Genomic DNA, 23,698 nt, shown 5'->3' with positions numbered 1-23,698 from the left:
TTTACATAATTTACTTTGACTATATTTTTTGTCGAACCAACATTGATTAGAGTTTTGAACAATCGTCGAACATCAATGCACAACATAGCATTTGTCTACTTAGAATCATCACTTTTTAATGCCTTGACAAGTCATACAAAATTTATGTTTTCAACTAATTGGAAAAGGCAAGAAGTTCAAAAATGCATAGTGCATTTTTATTCTCCTTAACTGCATGCATTAGCATTATTAACTAACTAACTAACTATTGCAGAGGAGAAAGAAAATTAGTCCCTTCAATAGTACTATCATAATCATACTATGCTAAGATCTCAATCCTTATCCACCACCAACCACCATTGAAGATCTAGATAAGATATTAACCACCTTGTCCTTCCTACTTCCGTCTCTTCTTTTTCTCCTTCAAGTCCAACTAATGATAATGAAAGTTAACATTCGTAATTAATCAATTTTTTATTATTAATTTTATTTAATTAATTATTAGAAGAAAGAATCCCACAAGCAAAGTTTCCCTTTTGAGACACTTTTCCCTTCCCTTTATACTCTTCCCACTCCACAAGGTTCGGTTCTTTTTTATTTATTTATTTTTTCATCCTCATTTCATTGAATACGGTTTTCAACATTACATTCTTTTTCCTATGATGGATTCTGCATTTTCGCTTTCTTGGTGCTAGCATTCTTGATGGGACTTGTTTTTACCAAATGGGCATGCATTTTTTTACTGTCTTGTTTTTTCATCACTTCTGGAGTATATTCAGGTAAGGTAAATTCTGTTTAACTTCAATGTTTTCATTACAATGTTATGTTATGAATCTAATATCTCATTTGTTTCTTTTTTGTTGAATTGATTGTTCTTGTTTCTTTGAAGTGGAGGGGTTACATGGTGGATTTAAAGTTAGAGGAGTGAACTTCGGAGGGTGGCTTGTTATTGAAGGTTGGATCAAACCTTCTTTGTTTGATGGCATTGCCAATGGAGACATGCTTGTGAGTTACTTTACATTTGTTTCCCTCAATTTTCAGCAAGATACTTTATTATTTGAGTAAATATTAAATGTGGTTCTTGAATGTGTGAGTCGTCGTCACTGCAGAACTTGAATGTATCAAAATTACAAAAACATACCCGAATGTGTTTTTTGTTAGTCAATTTGGTCCTCTTACATGTTTTCTGGTTAAATTGGTCCTCATGTGCGTCTTCCCTTAGAAAAGAGTGAGTGGGGGTAGCACCTATAGTAGAAAAGTTGGTAGAAAATAGGCTTAGATGGTTTGGACATGTAGAGAGAAGACCCGTAGATGCCGTTGTAAGAAGAGTAGATCAAATGGAGGAGAGTCAGGTTAAAAGAGGTAGAGGAAGACCTAAGAAAACCATTAGAGAAACCATTTGAAAAGATTTAGAGGTCAATGAGTTGGATCCAAATATGGTTTTTGATAGAACACTATGGCGTCATTTGATCCATGTAGCCGACCCCACTTAGTGGGATAAGGCTTGGTTGTTGTTGTTGTTGTTGTTGATGTGTGTCTTCCCTTAGTCAATTTGTGCACGAAATTACTAACAGAAGATACATTTAGGGATATTTTAGTAATGTTGATACATCCAGAGATTATAATGACACCACCTCGCTCGTTGTGGGACTAAATTGACTTATCTGGATGATCAATGTGTTGATGATATATGTACAAAATGTAGGATGGGACAGAAGTGCAGCTTAAGTCAGTGACATTGCAGAAATATGTATCTGCAGACAATGGGGGAGGAATGAATGTGACAGTTGACAGGGATTCCCCATCTTCATGGGAAACATTCAGGGTAAGATCTAAAATTACTATTGTCTTATATTTTAATTTTCTATCCAGCATTATATGTTGCTACGATTTGATTTTTTCAGATTAAGGATTATGTGTCTAGTTGTCAGTCCATTTCCTGTGCTTACTTTATCCATTTCACGGTTTCATACCTAAATCAGTTGAATTTCTGAATGTATAAACGTTGTTGATTGTGAACTTCAATATGATTTTAATTTGAAGTTATTAGAGTGATGTGTGAAGAACTTGAAGTTTTATAAAAAGATTGACCTTTTTCCTGTTGCAGTTGTGGAGAGTATCTGAATCTGAATTTCAATTCCGTACCAATCAAGGCCCATTTCTTACATGTGACGGTGGAGGCTGCACTGTCTCTGCAACAGCAAAATCGCCTTCAACGTCTGAGACATTTGAAGTTAAGCGTAATGAGAAAAATAAGGTTCACATCAAGATAAAGAATGGACCCTATCTGCAGGTATTTATCCTTTTGCTTTCTGCTAAATTGGAAGTCAATTAGTTCCATAAAAAATGTAATGCTGTTTTAACACACTCCACCATGTTAGTCTCTCTATAAATCATTTAACATTATTTTAAAGACTTTTAAGATGTTATATGAAGTTGCTTTACTATGGCAAACCATATTGATCTTAGACTTTTAACAGATTCACATGACTGCTTATACCACTATCTTTATAGGCTACAACTGGTAATCAGCTTACAGCAGACTATCCAGGCGTACCAGGGTGGGATGATAATTCAGCCACATTTGAAATGATAATTGTATCTAATAACCTACATGGAGATTACCAGTTAGCAAATGGTTATGGACATGAGAGCGCCGAAGATGTTCTTAGGGTAAACTCTTGCATTGTATAATATTTTTCTATATAGTTATCTACTGTCACAATTAAGGCTTGTTAGGCATTATTTAGTTTTTATCTTTTATGACTATCACATTGAAAATCGGTAAAGGCATAATGTGTTTAAAACATTCTAGTTTTCACCGTCTTTTCAGTAAGTTATAAGCTGTTTTCAAAGCAATCCTGGAGAGTTTTTGAAAGTAAGTAGAAAACTACTTATGAGCATGTTACAAGCTGTTTTCATAAGCTATACTGGAGAGTTTATGGAAATAAGATGAAAACAACTTGTGGAAATATCATAAACTGTTTCCATAAGCTTTCCCAAATAGTCTCACAAGTGCTTATGTCCGTAGGTAAACTCAAATAAACCAATCCAAGCCCTAAGTCTCCACAAATTTGTCTGTTTACTTCCTCCAACTTATTTGTATTGATTTATGCGATATACTTTCTATTAGTGAAAACCATACATAATATTGAAAAACAAAATAGCAGATTTTGTTTCCTAGTTAATTGTTCCGCTTTCTGTAACTGCAGAGACATAGAAATAGCTATATTACAGTAGAGGATTTCAAATTTCTATATGAACATGGAATAAATACTGTGAGGATACCGGTTGGGTGGTGGATTGCTTTTGATCCTGATCCTCCAAGTCCATTTATTGGAGGAAGTCTTGAAGCTCTAGATAATGCATTTTCATGGGCACAGTAGGTTTTACTTTCTCTGTATTTATCATCCAGGGTTTATTACGGCACAACTGAAACTTCTTTTTTCCTTTTGAGGAATGTGCTTAATTATTATGTTGCAGAGAATATGATATAAAATGCATTATTGACCTTCATGCTGCTCCCGGTTCCCAAAATGGAATGGAGCATAGTGCAAGCAGAGATGGTTTTACAGGCTGGCCAGCTTCTCCAGATTACATTTCAAAGTCATTACATGTTATTGAATTTTTAATTTCTAGGTATGTTTTGGATGTGCTAACTATATTTGTAGAAGTTCTTATTATTGGGTAAACAACTCCCATGTACTCAAGAATATCAATTAGAGGGTAAAGTTACTTGCTCGTCATAATTTATCTGTTGAACGCAATTCTTGTTACTACTGAGAATCAGTCAATATGTTGAATCATCTCTTTTACAGTATGAGTAACATATCATTTGCTTATATGCTTCACAAACCTTTGTCGACCTTACAGAATAGACTTTGTGATTTGCAGATTTGCAAAGCATCCTGCCTTGCTGGGAATTGAGCTTTTGAATGAACCATCATCTGGCACAGTTTCTTTAGATATTTTAATTTCCTATTACAAGCAAGGCTACCAAATCGTTCGGAAATATTCGTCGACAGCTTATGTGATAATGTGCCAGAGAATTGGCAATGCAGATCCTTTGGAGCTTTATCAAGCCAACATAGGATCTACCAACTTAGTTTTGGATTTGCATTTCTACAACCTCTTTGACACATTCTTTGTTAATATGAGTGCTGGTGATAATGTACAATACATATTCAAAAGTCGGGAAGGTCTGTTGCAGGCCTTCAACAATTCAAATGGCCCGCTAATTTTTATTGGTAAGACAATTCTCCTTTCAGTTTTGTTTGACACTACAATAGATTCATCACAGTTATAAACCTCAATCAACTTCATGAAAATCCTTGAATGCATAATTATCTGAATCTGTAATACATTTTTTTGTAAAGTCATGTTTTTCTTCTCCTTAAAGTGGCCATAAATTGAAAATGGTCTGATTTCAGACATGGTTATTTAACAGTATCTAATGACACACAGGAGTCATTTCAAGTCGTGTCTCGGTTTGAAATAAATCTAAACCAATAGTTACAGATTGTTGTGTTTATCTATTTCGATTTTCGAACATGAATCTTTATTCATTATGATAGAATGTGCTTTTTATTTGAGAGGTTGAATATTTTAACTTTGTGTAGCCAACTGTTTTTTTGTCACTTTGATTCATGACTTGAATTATTTTGAAGTTGCATATGATAAATCAACTTATGTATTTTATGTATGCTACTTGTTTTTAATTAAAATGACATTTTTTATCGATCACGTATCTTACGATTCTTAATAAAATTTGATACATGATTGAAAACGGTGTCTTCTTATTCACAATTTGAATCTCAAATATCAGGAGAGTGGGTGAATGAGTGGGATGTGACAAGCGGATCCCTAACAGATTATCAAGACTTTGGAAAGGCACAATTAGACGTCTATAATGCAGTTTCCTTTGGTTGGTGTTATTGGACTTTAAAAAATGACAGGGAGCACTGGGATTTTGAATGGAACATTAGGAACAACTATCTTCAATTAGGTAAGGACTATAGATTTGGTGGCACATTATTGCAGATATAGTTGTCATATTTTTAACAAATTACATGTTTGATTTTGCAGGGTTATCACCCAACAATCAGAATATATACACTTTGGGACTCTTTGGATTGGCTTTCACCTGGTTTTGTCTTGTTTACTTTTTGTGACAACTTTTACTTAGATTGAAGGCATTTTTGATGCAGCTGTTTCAAGATTTTTTGTTTCACTCTGCCATTAACTTTATATTGGAAATTGAAGAATGCAATGATATAGGATGTGAACCACTTATGCTGTTATGCATACTCACTCAAATAAAACTTATAAGTTGGGTTGATATTCAAGGTCATTTTACAAACAAATTTTTTGATATACATATCCAGAAAAACCACTAATTTTGTGTTGTCCACTTCTAGACAAAGGTGGAGAATTATATAAATTAATTCATCATAGATCTCTCAAATTGAATTTTCTATGCGATGTCTTTTGAATTCTAATTTAAATTGCTAAAGCTGTATGCTATAAACAATTTCTCCAACATTGCTTTGCTTAATGGTGATAACGTACTAAGAAGAATATTATGCCCTGTAAAAAAATAAGAATATTATGAGTTGTCATTTATGCTAAAATATTCAAATGCTATTAGATCCATAGAAGTTTTAAGTATCATATATGATATGATGTGTTGAATTATTTTCCTACATAGTTGTCTTTCTGCAACTTCCAAGAAGGCGCAAGTAAATAGCTTAAAATTCTTATTCAATAAACATTTAGAATAAGAAATCTAATCTCGCTTTGATAAACTATTTGGTTGAATATGCATGTTAAAAAATTCCTCATGTCAAATAGCTCCCTTATTCAAAAAATAAATAGATAAATAGCTCCTTTGTTGGTCTTTATATGTCAAATGAATTGTTATTGAGTAAAGTGACATTATTGATCATTTTACAATTTGAGGGGATTTGAACTCTTTTCTTTGAAGTTACAAATAAAGACTCTTCCTAAGTTAACACTTCGTCGACAAATGTATTGTGATACAAAGGTGAATTGAAATATTATTTCTTAGGAAAAAGAAAATGAAAATAACAGAAAGAAAAGAAATTACAAATTAGAACACTAGGAAAGTTGGTAATTGTTGATGGTATTCTTGTAAGAATAGGTTCATACATAGCCAACAAGTAAAATCCAAGTGTGATTAATGTTCAAACAAAACACACTACTAAATGGAAATTGTAAGTATTATTAGGTACAACACAACTCTTATTTTCCATTAGAAGAGAGGGAAAAAAAGCCTATAGGCTTGGCGTGCTCTCTCTCACAATTTGTCACCCCATCTGGTCCTAGCTAGTACAACCAATGAAGAAAAAAGTACAAATACATTTTCAAAACAAAAAAAAAAAAAAAGAAGAAAAGAAATTAAACCTATTAACAATCATAAAGCCATGTCTGCTAAAGCCATGATTGACCACAATAGCTTGGCATAGCTCAAAAAGGGATAATTAATTAATCAAGTTGAATGATTGAAACCGGTCCGGATCACCAAAAAATCAGACATGACTTGAGAATCAAGGTTAATACTAGTAGTTTATAAACATCCTGTCTCTCCAACCTATTCACACGCCATTTAAGGACAAAGTCACGAGGGCATACTCAAGATCCAAAGCGAACAATACCTCAGAAAAAAAATGCAGTGGACACGACTTCCTAACAAGGTCACTTTGATTGAAAAAAGAAAATACTAAGCTCTTGACCAATGCTTCCTTCAGGATCAATCAAATGAAAAGATTCACAGTTAGATTTAGAAGAACCACGAACCCTTTGAAAGTTAGCTCTAAGATACATAAGTTGATCATCTTCTTGACAAATGTCTTTTCCATTTATAACACCAGTACCAACAGAAACCGACCGCATCAAGTTAAGTGCTTCTAAATCACTTCTTGAAGGCTTACGCTTAACCGAATACCCGACTTTCCTCCCATTACAATACATAATCCAAAGAGGAGTTGAAAACAAGTTACTGTTATTGTTACAAGCACTTTCTAGCACAATTCTCAACGTTCCTCCTCTCATTTCCTTTGCTAAAACACTTGTTGGAATTGCAAGTTCTAAAAGAAGAATAGGGTTTGTGGAATTTGAGTTAGATTGAATACAAAAACTTACTTTTCCTTTACGGTATCCGAATATCGTGCCAGTAATTGTTGTAGATGTCATGAGTGAAGAATGTGATGATGGATATTTGTTATAGTTTTGGTGAGAGTGTTTTGAAATGCTAATATCTTGGTCTTGTTCTTGTTCTACTAAGGTGCAGTTGCAAGTAGGGATTAGTAGTTCAATGAGTGAACGTAGAAGCCTCCATGATCGAACTTGTTTTTGACAATCCACTGTGGTTACACCATTGGTCATGCTGCTACTACCAACCTTGGTGATGTAGGCCATTGTCATATATTTATGGTACCTTACTTGGTTTTCAGGTTTTTTCTTTGGTTTTGCACTTGATCTTATGTATGGTTTGGGACAGTTTATATAGTACATGTATGTATTATGATGCAATAGTTTTATTTTAATAAAGTACTCTTTAATTAAAAAGCACCTACTTTGAAAAGAAACAGTTGCAAAATTTCAGCATAATTATTCCCTTTATAAATTATTATGACATTTTTTAATTAGTGTTTGCACTTTTATTTATTTAAAAGTTCTTTGTCTTTTTGCTTAGTACAATGCTAGCTATGAGAGCACCCATGGTGCTATCAGGTACGGTGATAATAGCATATGCAACTCATGAGGTTCAACTTAGAAGTGTGATTTTTACTGAAAAATGATTATTATCTACCTTTCTGTCTTTTATTTCTCTTCATCTCTATTTTAACCAACCATTTCTCTCTAAATATCCAAATAATTTATTTTAATCTTTAATCCATCTCTTTTTAAATCTATATATGCTAAAATCAGTAAAGTCATCATCAAATATCAAAGTTAGAGTCAATTTCCGATTTTTATCTAACCTAATATTGCAAGAATTCTCTCAATTGGACTCCTCATTTTAGATAAGTAGGATATCTCTCCTAGGTAAACCTCGTCAAGAAGTGTGTGATTTTTGCCTTACTCACTCACAATACCATAAATAATATCTCTAGTTGCATTTCTTGTCTCGAATCGTTGAGTGATCTCTTCAAGACAATTTCCAATTTTTAAAGAGTCAATTTCCGATTTTGATCTTACATAGACTCATATTGTGCTCTCATATTCTCAATTGCACTCCTCACTTTAGATAAGTAGGATATCTTTAGTGGGTAAGTCTAAGCAAGAAGTGTGATTTTTGTCATGCACAAACGATACTATAAACAATATCTCAAGCTGTATTAATTGTCTCAAATTGTTAGGAAATCTCTTCGAGTAGGGTTGTCCACCTACAAATAGGAGATAACGAGATTTTAATTCAATTTGTATTTTGAACTCAGTAATAGTGAATGCTCACCTCACCTTTTTTCTTTTACGGTTACTCAAAAATTGCACTAGTTTTACAAGTCCATTATCTAAAGTCACAACACAATCGTATCTAGACGTGTTTTTGCAGCCTCAAAAGCCAAACCAAACACATGCTTAATCTAACTTTTGGTAGGGTTTACCATTCACCTTAGAGAAAAAACATCTTTTAACAAAGAAGATAACTCAAATTTAGATTCTAATCTTATTCTTTATTGTGTTCTACGGTTGACCTCATGGTCCTAGCCTACACTTTTTCCACAAGAATCTATTGTTGATTAGTTTTAATTGAAGTTTATTTCTTTTTTAGCCGCCACCAACTATACAATGCTTAATCTAGTGTAAACCAATTCTCTTTGGATTCTGACACAACCAATGCAATAATGCCTCATATTTTACGCTGCTTGCTCGTGCATGTTTTCTTTTGTTCCTTCACTTTTTACTTAATCCTTTCTATATTTTTTAAGAAATGATATTTAAACATCCATTTTTAACAACTTTTGTGACAACTCTATCTCTTATACTTTCATTGTACTTTTATTCTCTCTCTTCCTTTTTCTCTCTATTGTTTTTTTTTTTGGTAGATAGACGAAATGGCAAAGCCATTATAAACTCACACACACAAGTGGAGGTACCGGGGTTCGAACCCCGGTCATGACATCCGGCCTAACAATTTCGGCATTTTGCCAGTTGAGCTAGGACTTCTGGATTCTCTCTCTATTGTTATTGTTTCATAAAAAGAGAGGAAAAAGGTTGTCACTAAAAGTTGTTGGAAATTGATTGTCAAAATATCATTCCTCATATTTTTTAGGGTACATTTCTTGTGGAACTACTATAAGCCCCTAAAACAATACATATCATGATAAATATTTTGTGAATAATTTGGTGCCATTTTTTTTATTGATTGCTTTGTTCTATATGATTGAGAGAATAAACTAATTGGGAATGAAGATTTCCGTACCACAGCAATCCACCCATCATCTAATGATTAATTTATCCCTTTATTAGATTTTGAATAATAAATTAAACTTCAACTATATATAAATATACAACTGTTCAACAACTACTAAATAATTTTGTAAAAAAAAAAAAAAAAAACTACTATATACTTTTTTTTTTGAAAGAACTACTATATACTATTATGCATCTTCATGCACGACAATATACAGCCCCGTAAGGGTGCACTTTTACTCAATTATAAGACCCTACTCTTCCAAAAAGAAAACATATTTTTCTTTGTGTGGGGTTAAAAGTACATACACCCGCATATATGTTTTCAAATATCATGTGAAAATAACTTTGGGGGCCAAGCGTGCTATGTAGAAGCCAAAATGAAATTTATTGGCCTTGGCTTTGGCTTTCTAGTCTGGTTTTTCCACTCATGTCTTCTCCTTTCCCTTCCCAATTGCTGAAAAATGACAACACAAACAAACCCTTTTATTCTTTAGTTCCCTTATTTTATAAGCAAGGGACCCATTATGTTAAAAAATGTTCCTTGAAAAGAACACACACCACCATAAAAAAGTTAAATTGAAAAAGTGTTAATTTAAAAATCTAAATATTTAACATGTGCCAGTTTTTTGTATTATTTAATATGTATCTTTTGTATCAATCATATTAAGAAATAAACAATTTCTTATCTAATCTAAGTTATACTAATTTTCAAAACTATTTTATTTATTTTGCTGAATAAAAATGTGTCAAAAAAATAATAACTAGTGTTGAATTTGGCTTTGAACTCTTCTGTCAGAAAAAAAAAAGCTTGAACTCTCCTTTTTATGTGTCTCTATTTATGTGTATGCCTGTGTTGTCTTATTATACTCCCTCCGTTTCAAAATGAGTGTCGCTTTAAGCTTTGGCACACAGATTAAGAAATAGAATGAAATAATCATTGAACATAACACTTTTACTAAACTGCCCTTACTTTATTAGAAAAAGACAAAATTAAAGTTGCATTGAAAATTGTGTTAGAGAAAAGTTGGAGAGGGTAAAGTTGGAAGAAAAAAATTAAACTTGTATTGGAAATGTAAAGCGACACTCATTTTGAAACAAATTTTTTTGGCTAAAGCGACACTCATTTTGAAACAGAGGGAGTACATCTTTATTTATATAAGGTGAGAATCAGTTAAAGATCAGTAATAATAACCAATTTGAGCTGGCTTGTTTTTTATTTTTTTTATTTTTCTGCCATTTTTCAAATAAATATATTGGTCAGTCAAAGAAATGGCTAATAGTAAGTTACAAATATGGGTTTAATATGTGATTCGTCCCTGCAAACAGGGCTCGCTTAAAATTTCGTCCCTGCAATCGTTAATCCTTTTTTTTTGCCCCTGCAAAGTTTAATCAGTTAAAAATTCGTCCGTTGACCCAGTTAATGACTGCCACGTCATCAAAATTACCATAATGGCATGGGAATTGACCAAAATACCCCTGGGCTAATTTTTTTTTCCTTCAAAATTTTGACAATTCTTTTTTAAATTAAAAAAATCTGAAAAAATAATTAAAAGTCAAAAAAAATTTCGGAAAAAAACTGTTAAAATTAAAACTGAAAAATTTTCGGGAAAAAATCGTAAAAAAAATTCGGGAAAAAAATGAATTTTTTTTGAAGGAAAAAAAAACAAAAAAAACAAGCCAGGGGTATTTTCGTCAATTCTCATGCCATTTTGTTAATTTGATGACGTGACAGTCATTAACTGGGTCAAGAGACGAATTTTTAACTGATTAAACTTTGCAGGGGCAAAAAAAAAGGATTAGCGATTGCAGGGACGAAATTTTAAGCGAGCCCTATTTGCAGGGACGAATCACATATTTAACCCTACAAATATTCACATACATCACTACTTGTTTTTCACAAAAGAAAATCAATGCATTTCATTAATAAAAAAAATCAAAATAGAACGGGGACATGCTATGGGTAGCGATTCCTTTGCAAGGACTAATCATATTATTTGCTTAGTTTAGGATGAGAAATACCACGAAGGCACGAACCATAATTTGAGAATTAACTTTAAAAGTGACATTAGAGCCGTTTTAAAAAAAAAAAAAAAAAGTGACATTAGAGTATCCTGACTCCAACAATAATTAAAGAGTCTTCAAAAGACCTAAAGCATCTTCTTCAGCAGCTATGAGATAGTGAGAGAAAAAAGTCAATTCTAACGGAGATCGTTGGTGTTGATCGGAAATATATATATATATATATATATATATATATATATATATGGGGTTTGTTAGAACACACCCACTAGTTTTTATGTAGGAGTGTTTTAGCAAAGCTACACCTTAGGGTGTATTTAATCACTTTTTAGTTATTTACTTGCTAAAATACTCCTTCTAATAAATAAGTGGGTGTATCCTAGCAAATGCCTGTAGGATTTGCTAGAACACACCCACTTGTTTTTGTTAGAAGGTGTGTTATAGCAACATACACCTTAATGTGTATTTATTAACTTTTTAGTTATAACTTGCTAAAACACTCCCACATAAAAACTAGTGGATATGTTCTAGCAAATCCCTATATATATTGAAGAAGTATCACATTGTTTAGAATTGTAAAGGAAGAGGTAACGGAGGTCGTTAGTGTTGGTTGAATATATATATTGAAGAAGTCTCACATTGCTTAGAATTGTAAAGAAAAAGGTAGGACAAGAAAAGCAAGGTGGGTTCCTTTACTTGTTCACTTTCTTGCTTAGCAGGTCTTCTAGATCACAAGGTTATTTTAATGATTCATCTTCTACATTTTAGCTTTCGCGTTTCAATTTTCAGAAGAAATCTTATATACTTTCTTTCGGAGTGATATTTTTGGTTGACTCAAGCAGTTAGGGGTGGGAATAGGCCAGGCCAGGCCAGGCTTTGATAGGCCTGAGCCTGGCCTACGAAAAAATTTACAGGCCTGAGCCTGGCCTATGGCCTATCATAGGCCGTTTTTCTGGGCCTGGCCTGGCCTATTTAAAAGCCTGGACTGGCCTGAAAGCCTACTTACAGGCCTACTTTATATTAAGGTCATCAAATAGTTCATTTAGCCTACTAAATAAGCTAAACAAGCCTTAAAGCCTACTTAAAAGCCTATTTAACTACAAGTAAATTTTAACTAGATTAAAGCCTACTTAAAAGCCTATAACAACAAAGCCTATTAAGGGACTAATAGATAGAGAAAAAGATATTTATATTTTTAATGTATGCAATTATTTTAATATAAAAAAAAACATTTTTTAATAAATAGTATTAATAGGCCAGCCTATTAGGCTTAACATGCTTTTCTGGAAGCCTAAGCCTGACCTATTTAACTAAACAGACTTTTTAAAAAGCCTAAGCCTAGGCCTATCTACGAAACAGGCCAGGCCAGGCCAGGCCAAAACAGGCCAGGCCGTAGGCCCCTGTAGGCCGGTCTGGCCTATTCCCAACCCTACAAGCAGTTAAGCTTAATATCATCTCTTTCAAACTATAGTTTCATTTATTATGGATCAAAATAGATGCAATTTTTGCTAATAAAAAAATAGCTGTGATTTTGACGTAAGTAATTTAGAGATTGTTCTTTAGATATTTTTAATGAAAACATAAACTATGGTTGCAAAAATATTCAAATTGAAAAACTACGTATGGTAAAATAGTAGATTTTTATTAATATAGTTGAAAAATCATAGACACAATCAACTATAACTTTTCTCCCACAAAAAAAAAATAACCTATAACTTTTCTCTCTTCTATTACTTTTTAATTTTTTTTCCTTTCAAAATAGCTATTTCGTTTTCAACATAAAAATCATATTTTAACAAAATGACATCTAAAAAAAGGCTTACACACAAGAATAACTAAAACATAAAAAATTATTTTTAAATTTTTAAGCAAACAAGCCCTACGTAAGTCCCGTATACTCACTTATTGTTAGATAAATGATAAGTGAACACAAAAATATTGACACAAAAACGACATCATGGGTAATTATGTAATTTCCTTCAAAATTTAATGGCACAATTGTTATACTTATTTGAAGGTTAGAGTGTAAGTGTTTCAAGGTGCACCTCCAACATCCGACCCTATTTCTTTCATGGATTTCGGTCAATTGTCACATTTCACAAATCATTTCTTTCCTCGATTCATCATTGTTATGAATATTTTATTTTTCTTTGATAATTCTGAAAAATGAAATCACTTTCTACAAAAACAAAAATCCATATATAACTTTATAAGAATTTATTCACAATTGAATAATTAATCATTAATTTGTGCATTTAAAAAATTTATAATAGCTGGAAATTGAGCAAAGCCAGGGCATACATCTCTAGTATGCTCCTTTTTCTTTTGCAGTGTACCTATAGTCCGTAGAAATTAGTGTTTGCTACAAATTAAGCAAATTAATCCTCATGCCGAATTGGTTTTCAATTATTCACAACTTATTGTCATGAGCTTCAGTTGGTATGGACAATGCATAATATCAGGGGCGGTTTCACCGCCCGACGACCCCGGGCGGTCGCCTGGGCTCACTCAATTTTTTTTGCATACTAGGCCCAACAAAAAAGCCCATTAACACACTTCAAAAAACAAAATATTGGACAAATTCTTTAAGCTTCTTGATATGGTTATATAGTAATTGATATCTATTGACATTAGTAATAATAAAATAGAAGCAATGACATTAGTAACTGATATCTATTGGTATCTGTTTTCCAATTCTTTGTGCACAATTTAATAATAAAATACACAATGGCAGTAGTTGATATCTATTGTTTTGAGTTGATATCATGATGAGAAATAGTAATACCTAGAAGCTATTACTAGTTGATACACAATGGCAGAATCCATCACAGAAAATAATTGCAATGACACTAGTTGATGCCATGATCTGAAATAGAAGCTATTGAATTTGTTGACCATCACATAAAATAATTACAGCCACTATCTATCTCCATACCTTAGTATAACCTTGTTGAATTTGTTTTCTAGGTTCTTGAACGACAAAGGGGAAGTTGTGGAACGATTTATTGCTCTACATCATGTCAAATATACTATTCCGAGGCACTAAAAAATGCTCTTTACGATATTCTTGATCGTTACAAGTTATCTATTTCAAGGATACGAGGGCAAGGATATGATGGGGCCGAGATTTTTTATGTTGCTATTGACAAAATATGTGTGGAGATGGATCATCGCTTTAGTGAAGGAAGTAACATTGTGCTTAATTGCTTCTCATGTCTTGACCCCAAGAACTCTTTCTTCAAGTTTGATGTTGATAAGCTTGCTCGTCTTGCTGATATTTATCATGCAAACTTTTCTGATGATGATCGTGGAACAATAAGGGAGCAACTTGACACTTATGTACTTCAAGTGAAAAGGCATGCTTCCTTTTCTTCTTGTGATGATGTTCAAAGTTTGGCCATGGTTCAAACTGAGAAACATTTGGTATTTCCATTGGTCTACAAACTCATTTAGTTGGCTTTGATATTGGCGGTGTCGACAACATCCGTTGAAAGAGCCTTTTCAGCAATGAAGATTATCAAGACTAAATTGCGCAACAAGATCAACAATGTGTGGTTAAATGACTTGATGATATGTTACACCGAGCGGGAGATATTCAAGTCACTTGATGATGTTGATATTATTCGAACATTCACCGGAAAGAAGTCTCGGAAAGGGCATTTACCTCCTAATTATATTTAGCACACTATTGACAGGTTATATTTCATTTCTCTTATTTCAACATGTACTTTTGTAGAAAAAATGACGATCCTATTTTATTTTGATATATGACTATTTATATATATTATGTCACGTGTGAATTTGCGATAAATTTTTCGCTCAGGCTCGATAAATTTCCTGGCTCCGCCACTGCATAATATATGCAAGGTGCGGAGTTCGAATCTCGGTCACCAAAAAAAATTATTCACAACTTATTGTTCACCTAGAGGGTAGACAAAAGGAAAATGCTATTCATAGTACAGTGCAGTGGGTCTACATTCCTATTCATGGTGCACTTTTTGGTCGATTCTAGATGGAGACTTGGAATGAAAAATCAGTAAAAGACTCGATTTGATTCCTTGTAAATTTCTCGCGGCCCAATGACATTTTTATACGAGAACAAGTTTGTCTTTAATTAAAAATGTTAATGACTAATTTGATTTGATTTTTGTCCATAACTAAATTAAACCATCAAGAAAAAATTATGAAAGATCAAATTAAATCTTCATTCGTGATAAACGTCACAATCGCAATAGAATTCTATTTGTTTACGTCCTCTATTGCAAGAGGGAAATCACAATTATGCATAAAGGTCACAATCATAAGCGACAAGAAACATTTTATAGGCAATAGATTAGACAAAAGAGTGAGTTATACATACCAACTGTGTGATCTATAAATTTTGTAGGGAAGTGCTATATATATTGAGAAATGATATTTTGACAACCATTTTTTGACAACTTTTGGACAACTTTCTCTCTCATACTCACATGATGTTGTTATCATCTCTCTTCCTTTTTCTCTTTCCATTGTTTTTGACCAATAAGAAGTGAGAAAAACAAGGTTGTCAACAAAGTTGTTATCAAATGGATGTCAAAATATCATTACTCATATATATTATGATTTGACTCATTCATGTTTGGTGTTTCCAAAATCATTTTTTGATTGTGAGCTGAGCTGTACTCAATATCAATATACTGCAAGTTAACTGATACATGTTTTTGTGCTATGGTATTATTGGGTTGTCAAATTATGATTTATCTATCCAGATAGATTGGGAAGAATCTTGGTGGGTTCTGAATCCTCATGTGTCGTGCATTTGATGCTTCATCATACTATTACCAACACATGTACCCACGTTCACCAGCATGTTTTTTCCACTACTGCTTAAAAAGTAAAAACTCTATGATTTTGGAAATATACATATGGTTCACACAAATTGTTCACAATCACACATACATACCACACAAATTTTATGATATTTTTCTTTTAATCTAAGCAGATATTGGAGGATGAGGAAAGTAGCACTCCTAGGCTTTGGACCAATTCAAGTAATAGTATGGGCCGAGAGCTCAATTCAAGCCAAGAAACATGAAAATTGCTTTTATGACATACAAAACTTCTTAAAAACATATGAAAATGACGTTTTTGTCCCCAACTGTAATTAACTACCATCCGGTTTTCGTCGACGATAGCTAACTATCGATGTATACCAACACAACTTAAGAAAATAAAAAGCTCCAACGATAGTTAACTACCGTGGAGCATGAAAATTACTTTTTTTGCAAACATATATTTTGAACTAAACATATATTTAATTAAAATATCACATTTTTCCTCCCCTATCTTCCCCTCCATTAAAATCCCTGCCCTCTTCTCACATCTGTTGAACCAAACGGACCCTTAAAAAAAGGTGAATGTAATTTTCTCCATTAATAATGTTGAAGGACAATTGGATGTAGTGCATACTGCATAGTCATCGAGTCAACATGTTCTTGAACAACGTCACCAATTCAAACAATTGTCTAAGTCAATGTCTATTTTTTTGACGTTATTGAAGTCAATGTCAATGAAAGCATGTTGTCTACCACTACATTCATGTATTTCATCATGAAAGATGACCACCACTATAGTAGATGAAAGCAACTAAGTTGTATTACAACCTTAACACACAATGTAAACTAAAGTTAAATAAAATTAAACAATGTCCACAGCCATTAAATAATGAAAACTTTGCTTAAAAAAAATAATGAAAACTTTTTTGGCTTCTTGTTAATGTTAGGTCCGCAACAATTAAAGAATGTAAAGAATGTCTATTAAAATTAAAATTAAAATTAAAATTAAAATTAAAGGGCTAAATATGTTTTTTGTCCCTATAAATATATCAACTTTTCGTTTTAGTTTTTCTAAAATTTTCCTTCGACTTTTAGTCCTATAAAATTTTCAATTACTACTTTTGGTCTCTATTTTTAAGTTAATTTTTGTATTTTTTTGATGAAATGTGTAGAAAATTGTAAAAATCTTTCACAAAAAAATTAGAATATTTTAACAAAACATAAATTAAATATAAACTTTTAACCATAAAAATATAAAAAATTATATTTAATTCATGTTAAGTTAAAAAATTCTAATTTTTTTTGGAGGAGATTCTTATAATATTATAAATTTTTCTCCAAAATTTTATTCAAAAATATGAATTTTACATATGAGTTTACTTTAAAGGAGGAACCAAAAATGAAGATGAAAAACTTTTGAGGGACTAAAAGTTGAAAAAAAATTTAGAGGGACTAAAACGAAAAGTTAACATATTTATAGGGACCAACAATATATTTAACTATAAGATTAATCAATATTCCCTAAAAAAAAATTAATCAATGTAAACTGATTTCGTTGCTTATTACTATTAGAGTTCACCACCATTAAACAATTCACAAAATAGAAACTCTCTACTATTAAACAATTCACAAAATAGAAACTCTCTACTATTAGAACATACAAAAATTTACAATAGAAGAACCAAGGAAACAATTTGTTTAATGTTATGAAACTAAAGAAATAGGAACAAGAATAAAGTAAAGAGAAATAGAGAAGGAGAAAGAAAGAGAAGAGAGATGATTCTATTATTCTCTTGTGGTGTACAATTAGGTTACATATGAGCTCTATTTATAGAGAAATACAATGACTTGGTGGGCAAGTAGAATATAGCCCAATAAGTAAACAGTATGACCCAATAACCCAATTGTTATATGGACATCCACTTATAATATTCATAACACTCCCCCTTGGATGTCCATCCAGGATATGCCTCATTAAAACCTTACTAGAGAAAAACCCGGTGGGAAAAAATTCTAGTGAAGGAAAAAGAGTACAACATCCTTTTGTGTGATAATCTGCCTCGTTAAAAACCTTACCAGGAAAACCCAGTGGGATAAAACCATAGTTAAGGGAAAAAGAGTGCATAACACATTTATCTCTCCCCCTCATAAAGAAAATTATATTTGAGACGAAGAAAGTCAAATAATCTTTTATGCTTGTTACTCAAAAGCTTTACTTGATGATGACTTTGTAGAAAGATCTGATTTATCTCCATATTCTTCTCTAAATTAGCAGCTCTTGAGATATCTTCATATTGAGTTGTTGAAAGAACCTCCTTTAAAAATTAGAAAACCGCAAGTTTCTTGTATGTGTAAAATCATAATCCTTAATAAAGAACATTCTCCACTTCCTTGATTATCTGCATTTACTAATATTCACAAAAACAAAATACCACGATATATATAATAAGTGAAATACATTAGTGTCCTCACTTGACCAATTCAAGTTGTTCATAATTTTGTTGAGGACATGATTTTTACTTACACAAGTGACATCTCAATCATTCAAGTATATAATTAATTAAATTTGTCCATATCAACATTTATATAACAAATTTTAGAATCTCTTCAGGAGTTCTAATAATATTTATACCATTATCATAAAATCGATTATAACAAATTCATTTCTAAATCCTTAAAATGGACAAATGATGTCACCTCATCAATAGTTTTGATTGTGTGTCTTACGCAGATGAAATCCTTCACGGAGTTTCATATAATCACCACTATCAAGTGAGCCATACAAATATATTGTAGCACATCTTTCATATAATTTGAGCCTTTCATGTGCTACTGAACTTGATCAAGTATGAAAAAGTTCTTGAATTCACTTCAGGTGAATATGTCTTTTAAAATTAAATGGTAGACATTTATTGATTCACTTCCAGTGAACACATCAAACTCTATATATAAGTATTTTACCATTTTAATTTCCTTTTCGTGCGAAAAATCATATATATCCATTTATCTTCACACCTTCAAGTGTGTAGATAACAAGTCCAAAAAAAAAATTATGCTTTACGAAGCAAGTTTGATTTCACTGGAATTGTCTCTTTCCTTTCTGTAGATATTTTCTTTATCTATAATCTTTAGTCGACTTTAACACATGATCCTCATTATTACTAATCACATATAGCGCTATATTATATGCAAAAACACGTCAACGTTGACTTCATTTCGGTTCCATCTCATTCCACTGAGATCTTTTATTTATGACATAATTTATTAATATTTCATAAGTTTCAGGTACCTGATCAGTTCTTCTGGAACTGATAAAATCAATTATGTCATAAAACTCTTTTTAGAGTTTCTATATCCTTGTTTGGGTTATCTTTCCTTTAAGCTCCTTTTCTTATTCAAGGCTTTTTATATTTGGAACCGATTGATCTATCATGCTTCAGGCACGATTGAAACTCATTTGCAATATTAAATTATCCGATATGGACATCTATTTCGTTTGGAGCATTAGCAGCTGATATTAGATTTGTTTACCTTTGCAAATGAGTTATATCTTGAGGATTAAGACGAGACAATAATATTTCCTTTCAAATAATTTATTTGAACTTCAGGTTCACATTTGCAGCTGCTTATTACCTCCCCCTAATATTGGGAAAACTAATCCATCAATTGATAATCAGCCTACTAGGCTGTAAATAAGTTGGCTCAATATAATTTATAATAGATGGAGATTTATATCAAATATATTTTTCCAATATTCTTTCAATATTTATCATAATGCATTATATTGGAGCAATTGTGACATACACAACACATCCAAAAATTCTCTTAGATGAGAAATATCAGGTTGTTAACCTTAAACCAATGATAAATTAAGGGGAGAACTTACATATAGTAATGTGTTGGCTTGATGCATATCAATATCTCAATATACAAGATTATTGATTCCCAAAATTGAGTTTATAAGGCATGATCTCATAACCAAAATAGAGTTTATAAGATATGATCTGATAAGTATCAATCATACAATTAACTTTAGACGTCTAAAGAATGGATCTTCCTGTCCATTTGATTAGCATATGCTTGTTCAATATCAATTTCAATTGAAAAATGATACTTATCAAATGATTTCTGAAAAATTTCAGAAAATAAACTCTTAGTCAAATTTGTTGTCATAATAATCTCACAAACTTCTGGTTGTGAATATACATGTGATCATTTAGTTGATGCATCGATTCAAATCATATAATATCCAAGTGATTCTCATGATCAGTGTATTAATTTAAATAACACCTTATATAAGTGAGACATCATTCCTTTAAATTGTCAGCTTCCCTTAGGAACTAGTAACACAAAAATCACTCAAATTGAAGAATCTTCTGGCTCTTCAATATATATCCATAATAATTTTTTTTTCCAACTAGTTTATGCATCATAATAGATCCGGGATAACCCAACCGGTCTTGCCAACAATAAATTGAATATAATATGTAAACTTCTGGTTTACGATATTATGTGCTTCCATTGCACAAATAATATAATATGTAAACTTCAGGTTTACAATAATATATGCTTCCATCGCACTAAGATAAGTGTAGTATGAATCAAAGATAAAAATATTTTTTTTTTCACTACACTTGTTTTCTCGAGAGTATATCTCGTAATATAGAGATATTTAACATTAAAATTTTATGAGAATGCAATCTCAATGTGTAACTTTATTCCTCCATGTAACAATAAATTAGCTCTTCCGGAGCCTTCAGTAATTTATTTCCCAATGTAACAATAATTTTATGAAAATAATTTTGTATCAAATCTTCAAAAAAAAATAATTGATACAATTTGAATCCTTAAATTTAGGAAGAGAAATTAGATTTTTAATTTAATATTATATTTGAAACAAACTCAAACTTAAAGATATGTTTCAAATCAATTTTAATAATATATATTTTTTTTTAACTTAGATCCAAATAAAAACAAGTTGGTTTATTTTAAACCCAACAAAACTGGTTTTAGCAAACATTTTGAAAACAATCCACAATTAAAGGAAACAAACTCAATCTAATAGAGATTTGTTTTAAAATTAAACCAAAAGATAAAATAATAATTAAATCAAGGGATAAATCAATAAAACATGGAAATCTGGAGAAAAAAATTACACACCAATTCACAACAGAAAAATGAGTTTTTTATGTTCTTCAGGAACTACTCACAATCAAATCAATTATTTGTGCAATCCATGCATCACTGTTGAATTCTTCAGGAATTCATGGAGAATAAAATTGGTTGATTTTTAAGTTTTTCAAGAACTATATAACAGATTTAATCTGTTATTTGTATGATACTTCGTGGATGTATCACTACTGAATTCTTCAGGAATTCATTGAGAAAAAATCGAGTTGTTTAAGTTCTTCAGGAACTATACAACAAATTTAAAAAATAAGATTAATTTTCTAAATCATCCTGTAGAGATGTAACTCTTTTGATGAATTCATCCAGAATTCACAAAAAAATATTGAGTTCTTCAGGAACTACATAATAGATCTCTTTAATTTTATAATATGAGATCAATCCTTATGCAATACTTCAGGAATGCATATGGAATAAATAAACACAATAATATAATACAATGTATCTATAAGAAACTGATTCCAATTGATGAAATTGTAATAATATAGTCTATAATTATCGATATAAAAATTAAAACTTATTTTCATATAAATAGATTAAAAAGAACTACATACCTCAGCTGGTTAGAGTCTCGTGCTGATAACGTGTTATGAAACTAAAGAAATAGGAACAAGAATAAAGTAAAGAGAAATAGAGAAGGAGATAGAAAGAGAAGAGAGATGATTCTATTATTCTATTGTGGTGTACAATTAGGTTACATATGAGCTCTATTTATAGAGAAATACAATGACTTCGTGGGCAAGTAGAATATAGCCCAATAAGTAAACAGTATGACCCAATAACCCAATTGTTATATGGACATCCACTTATAATATTCATAACATTTAAATAGTTTTCTTAAAATACCATCCAAATAATTTTACGTAAAATAAGTAACATTGGTACTCCCTCCGTCCTAAAATATAAGCAAAAAAATTTCATTTTCTTTGTATCAAAATATAAGCAAAAAACACCAACTTTTATGTTATTATTGTGTTTTTTCAAACAAATCATCTTTTCCAATATAAAATTAAATGCATGTTGCATTCAATTTGTTTCTCTTTTTATTTTCTCCATAATTTTTAACCAATGAGAATTATTTTTACATCTTTCCATGAAACTTATTCCAAGGAGAACACAAAAAATTATATCTCAAATCACTAAGTATTGGTTTTCTTAATAAGTGTGAATTAGTGTTTTTTGCTTATAAAAAAAGACGGAGGGAGTACCTTCTGAGTTAGCTACGTATAGACCAAAAACTTGTCAAAAAAAAAAAAGGAACACTATCACTTTCAAAACGTTGAATAGGAACAAAACCAAGTAGAAATAAGAAAGAAATCGCCAGTGGAAGTGAACGAAATATGACCTAAAAAACACTGAACTGCAAAAACACTGTACTCGCCGAAATGGCAGCAATTCTGTGAAATATAAACTGAAAGTGATATTTATTAAACCAAAGACAATGGCATTATATAGCCTTACAGGAGAAAAACAACAAAATAACAAAAGCAAATTCCACTTCATCCACTAACCAGGAAACAAGGAAAGCTAACTCCACTACAGAAAGCTAACTCCACTACAGCTGTAGATGACTTATTTAATTAAGACAAATTCAAACTCCAACATACCCTCCCTTAAGCTTAACTTTCCTGAATTAAGCTTACTTCAGACAAGTTAACAATTCCAAGTGATGCTCTCAGCTTCTCGAATTGCTCCAGCTTCAACGGCTTCGTAAAGATATCCGCAACTTGGTTTCCTGTAGCACAATACTCCAGCTTAACAATTTTGCCATTCACCAGTTCTCTGAGATAATGAAACCTTACTTCGATATGCTTACTTTTCCCGTGAAGGACTGGATGTTTGGACAAAGCAATCGTCGAACTGTTGTCACAATGAATGACGGTTGCAGATTCTTCTTCAGCTCCAATCTTCTCTAAGATTCTTCTAATCCACACACATTGACAAGCACAAAAGACAGCAGCAATATATTCGGCTTCAGTGGTGGAAAGGGCGACAACAGGCTGTTTTTTCGATGCCCAAGAAATTGCACCGGACCCTATCAAAAACACATAGCCTGATGTACTTCTCCGATCATCCAAATCGCCGGCGTAGTCGCTATCCGTGAATGCCATAAGTCTCGCACTGCTGCTTTCACTTCTCCTGTAGAAGATTCCAAGTTCGATTGTACCTTTTAAGTATCTTAAGATCCTCTTCGCAGCAAGCCAATGTGACATCCTTGGATTCGTCATGAATCGACTTATGAGACATACACCATACATTAA

General features: G+C 31.8%; 2 protein-coding genes across 4 annotated transcripts; one reads left to right on the top strand and one right to left on the bottom strand.

Moving 5' to 3' along the window:
- Window positions 1-78: 78 nt before the first annotated feature.
- Window positions 79-5,317, top strand: LOC146941001 (putative glucan 1,3-beta-glucosidase A). Of its 3 annotated transcripts, none has more exons than XM_085754791.1 (11): window positions 79-560; window positions 675-758; window positions 869-984; window positions 1,685-1,804; window positions 2,087-2,272; window positions 2,494-2,652; window positions 3,192-3,361; window positions 3,463-3,618; window positions 3,874-4,226; window positions 4,805-4,984; window positions 5,065-5,317. In XM_085754791.1, the coding sequence occupies exons 2-11, from the start codon at window positions 683-685 to the stop codon at window positions 5,148-5,150; spliced, it is 1,602 nt and encodes a 533-aa protein (XP_085610917.1). In that variant the 5' UTR covers window positions 79-560; window positions 675-682; the 3' UTR covers window positions 5,151-5,317. The 3 variants fall into 3 exon arrangements, with proteins under 3 accessions (XP_085610917.1, XP_085610919.1, XP_085610918.1); XM_085754793.1 differs by having other exon boundaries at window positions 379-560; window positions 675-763; XM_085754792.1 differs by lacking the exon at window positions 79-560 and having other exon boundaries at window positions 581-763.
- A 788-nt stretch (window positions 5,318-6,105) lies between these two features.
- On the bottom strand, window positions 6,106-7,519 carry LOC146941000 (protein MIZU-KUSSEI 1-like). Its single transcript, XM_085754794.1, has one exon. It carries the CDS (start codon window positions 7,510-7,512, stop codon window positions 6,694-6,696), a length of 819 nt encoding a protein of 272 aa, XP_085610920.1. The 5' UTR covers window positions 7,513-7,519; the 3' UTR covers window positions 6,106-6,693.
- Between the last annotated feature and the right edge of the window lie 16,179 nt (window positions 7,520-23,698).

The sequence above is a fragment of the Medicago sativa genome, chromosome 3, assembly GCF_051527215.1.
Source record: "Medicago sativa cultivar Bolivia chromosome 3, Bolivia_mono, whole genome shotgun sequence".
Taxonomy (NCBI): Eukaryota; Viridiplantae; Streptophyta; class Magnoliopsida; order Fabales; family Fabaceae; genus Medicago; species Medicago sativa.
Note: the sequence above shows the minus strand (reverse complement) of the source record. Positions and strands in the feature narration are given on the sequence as shown.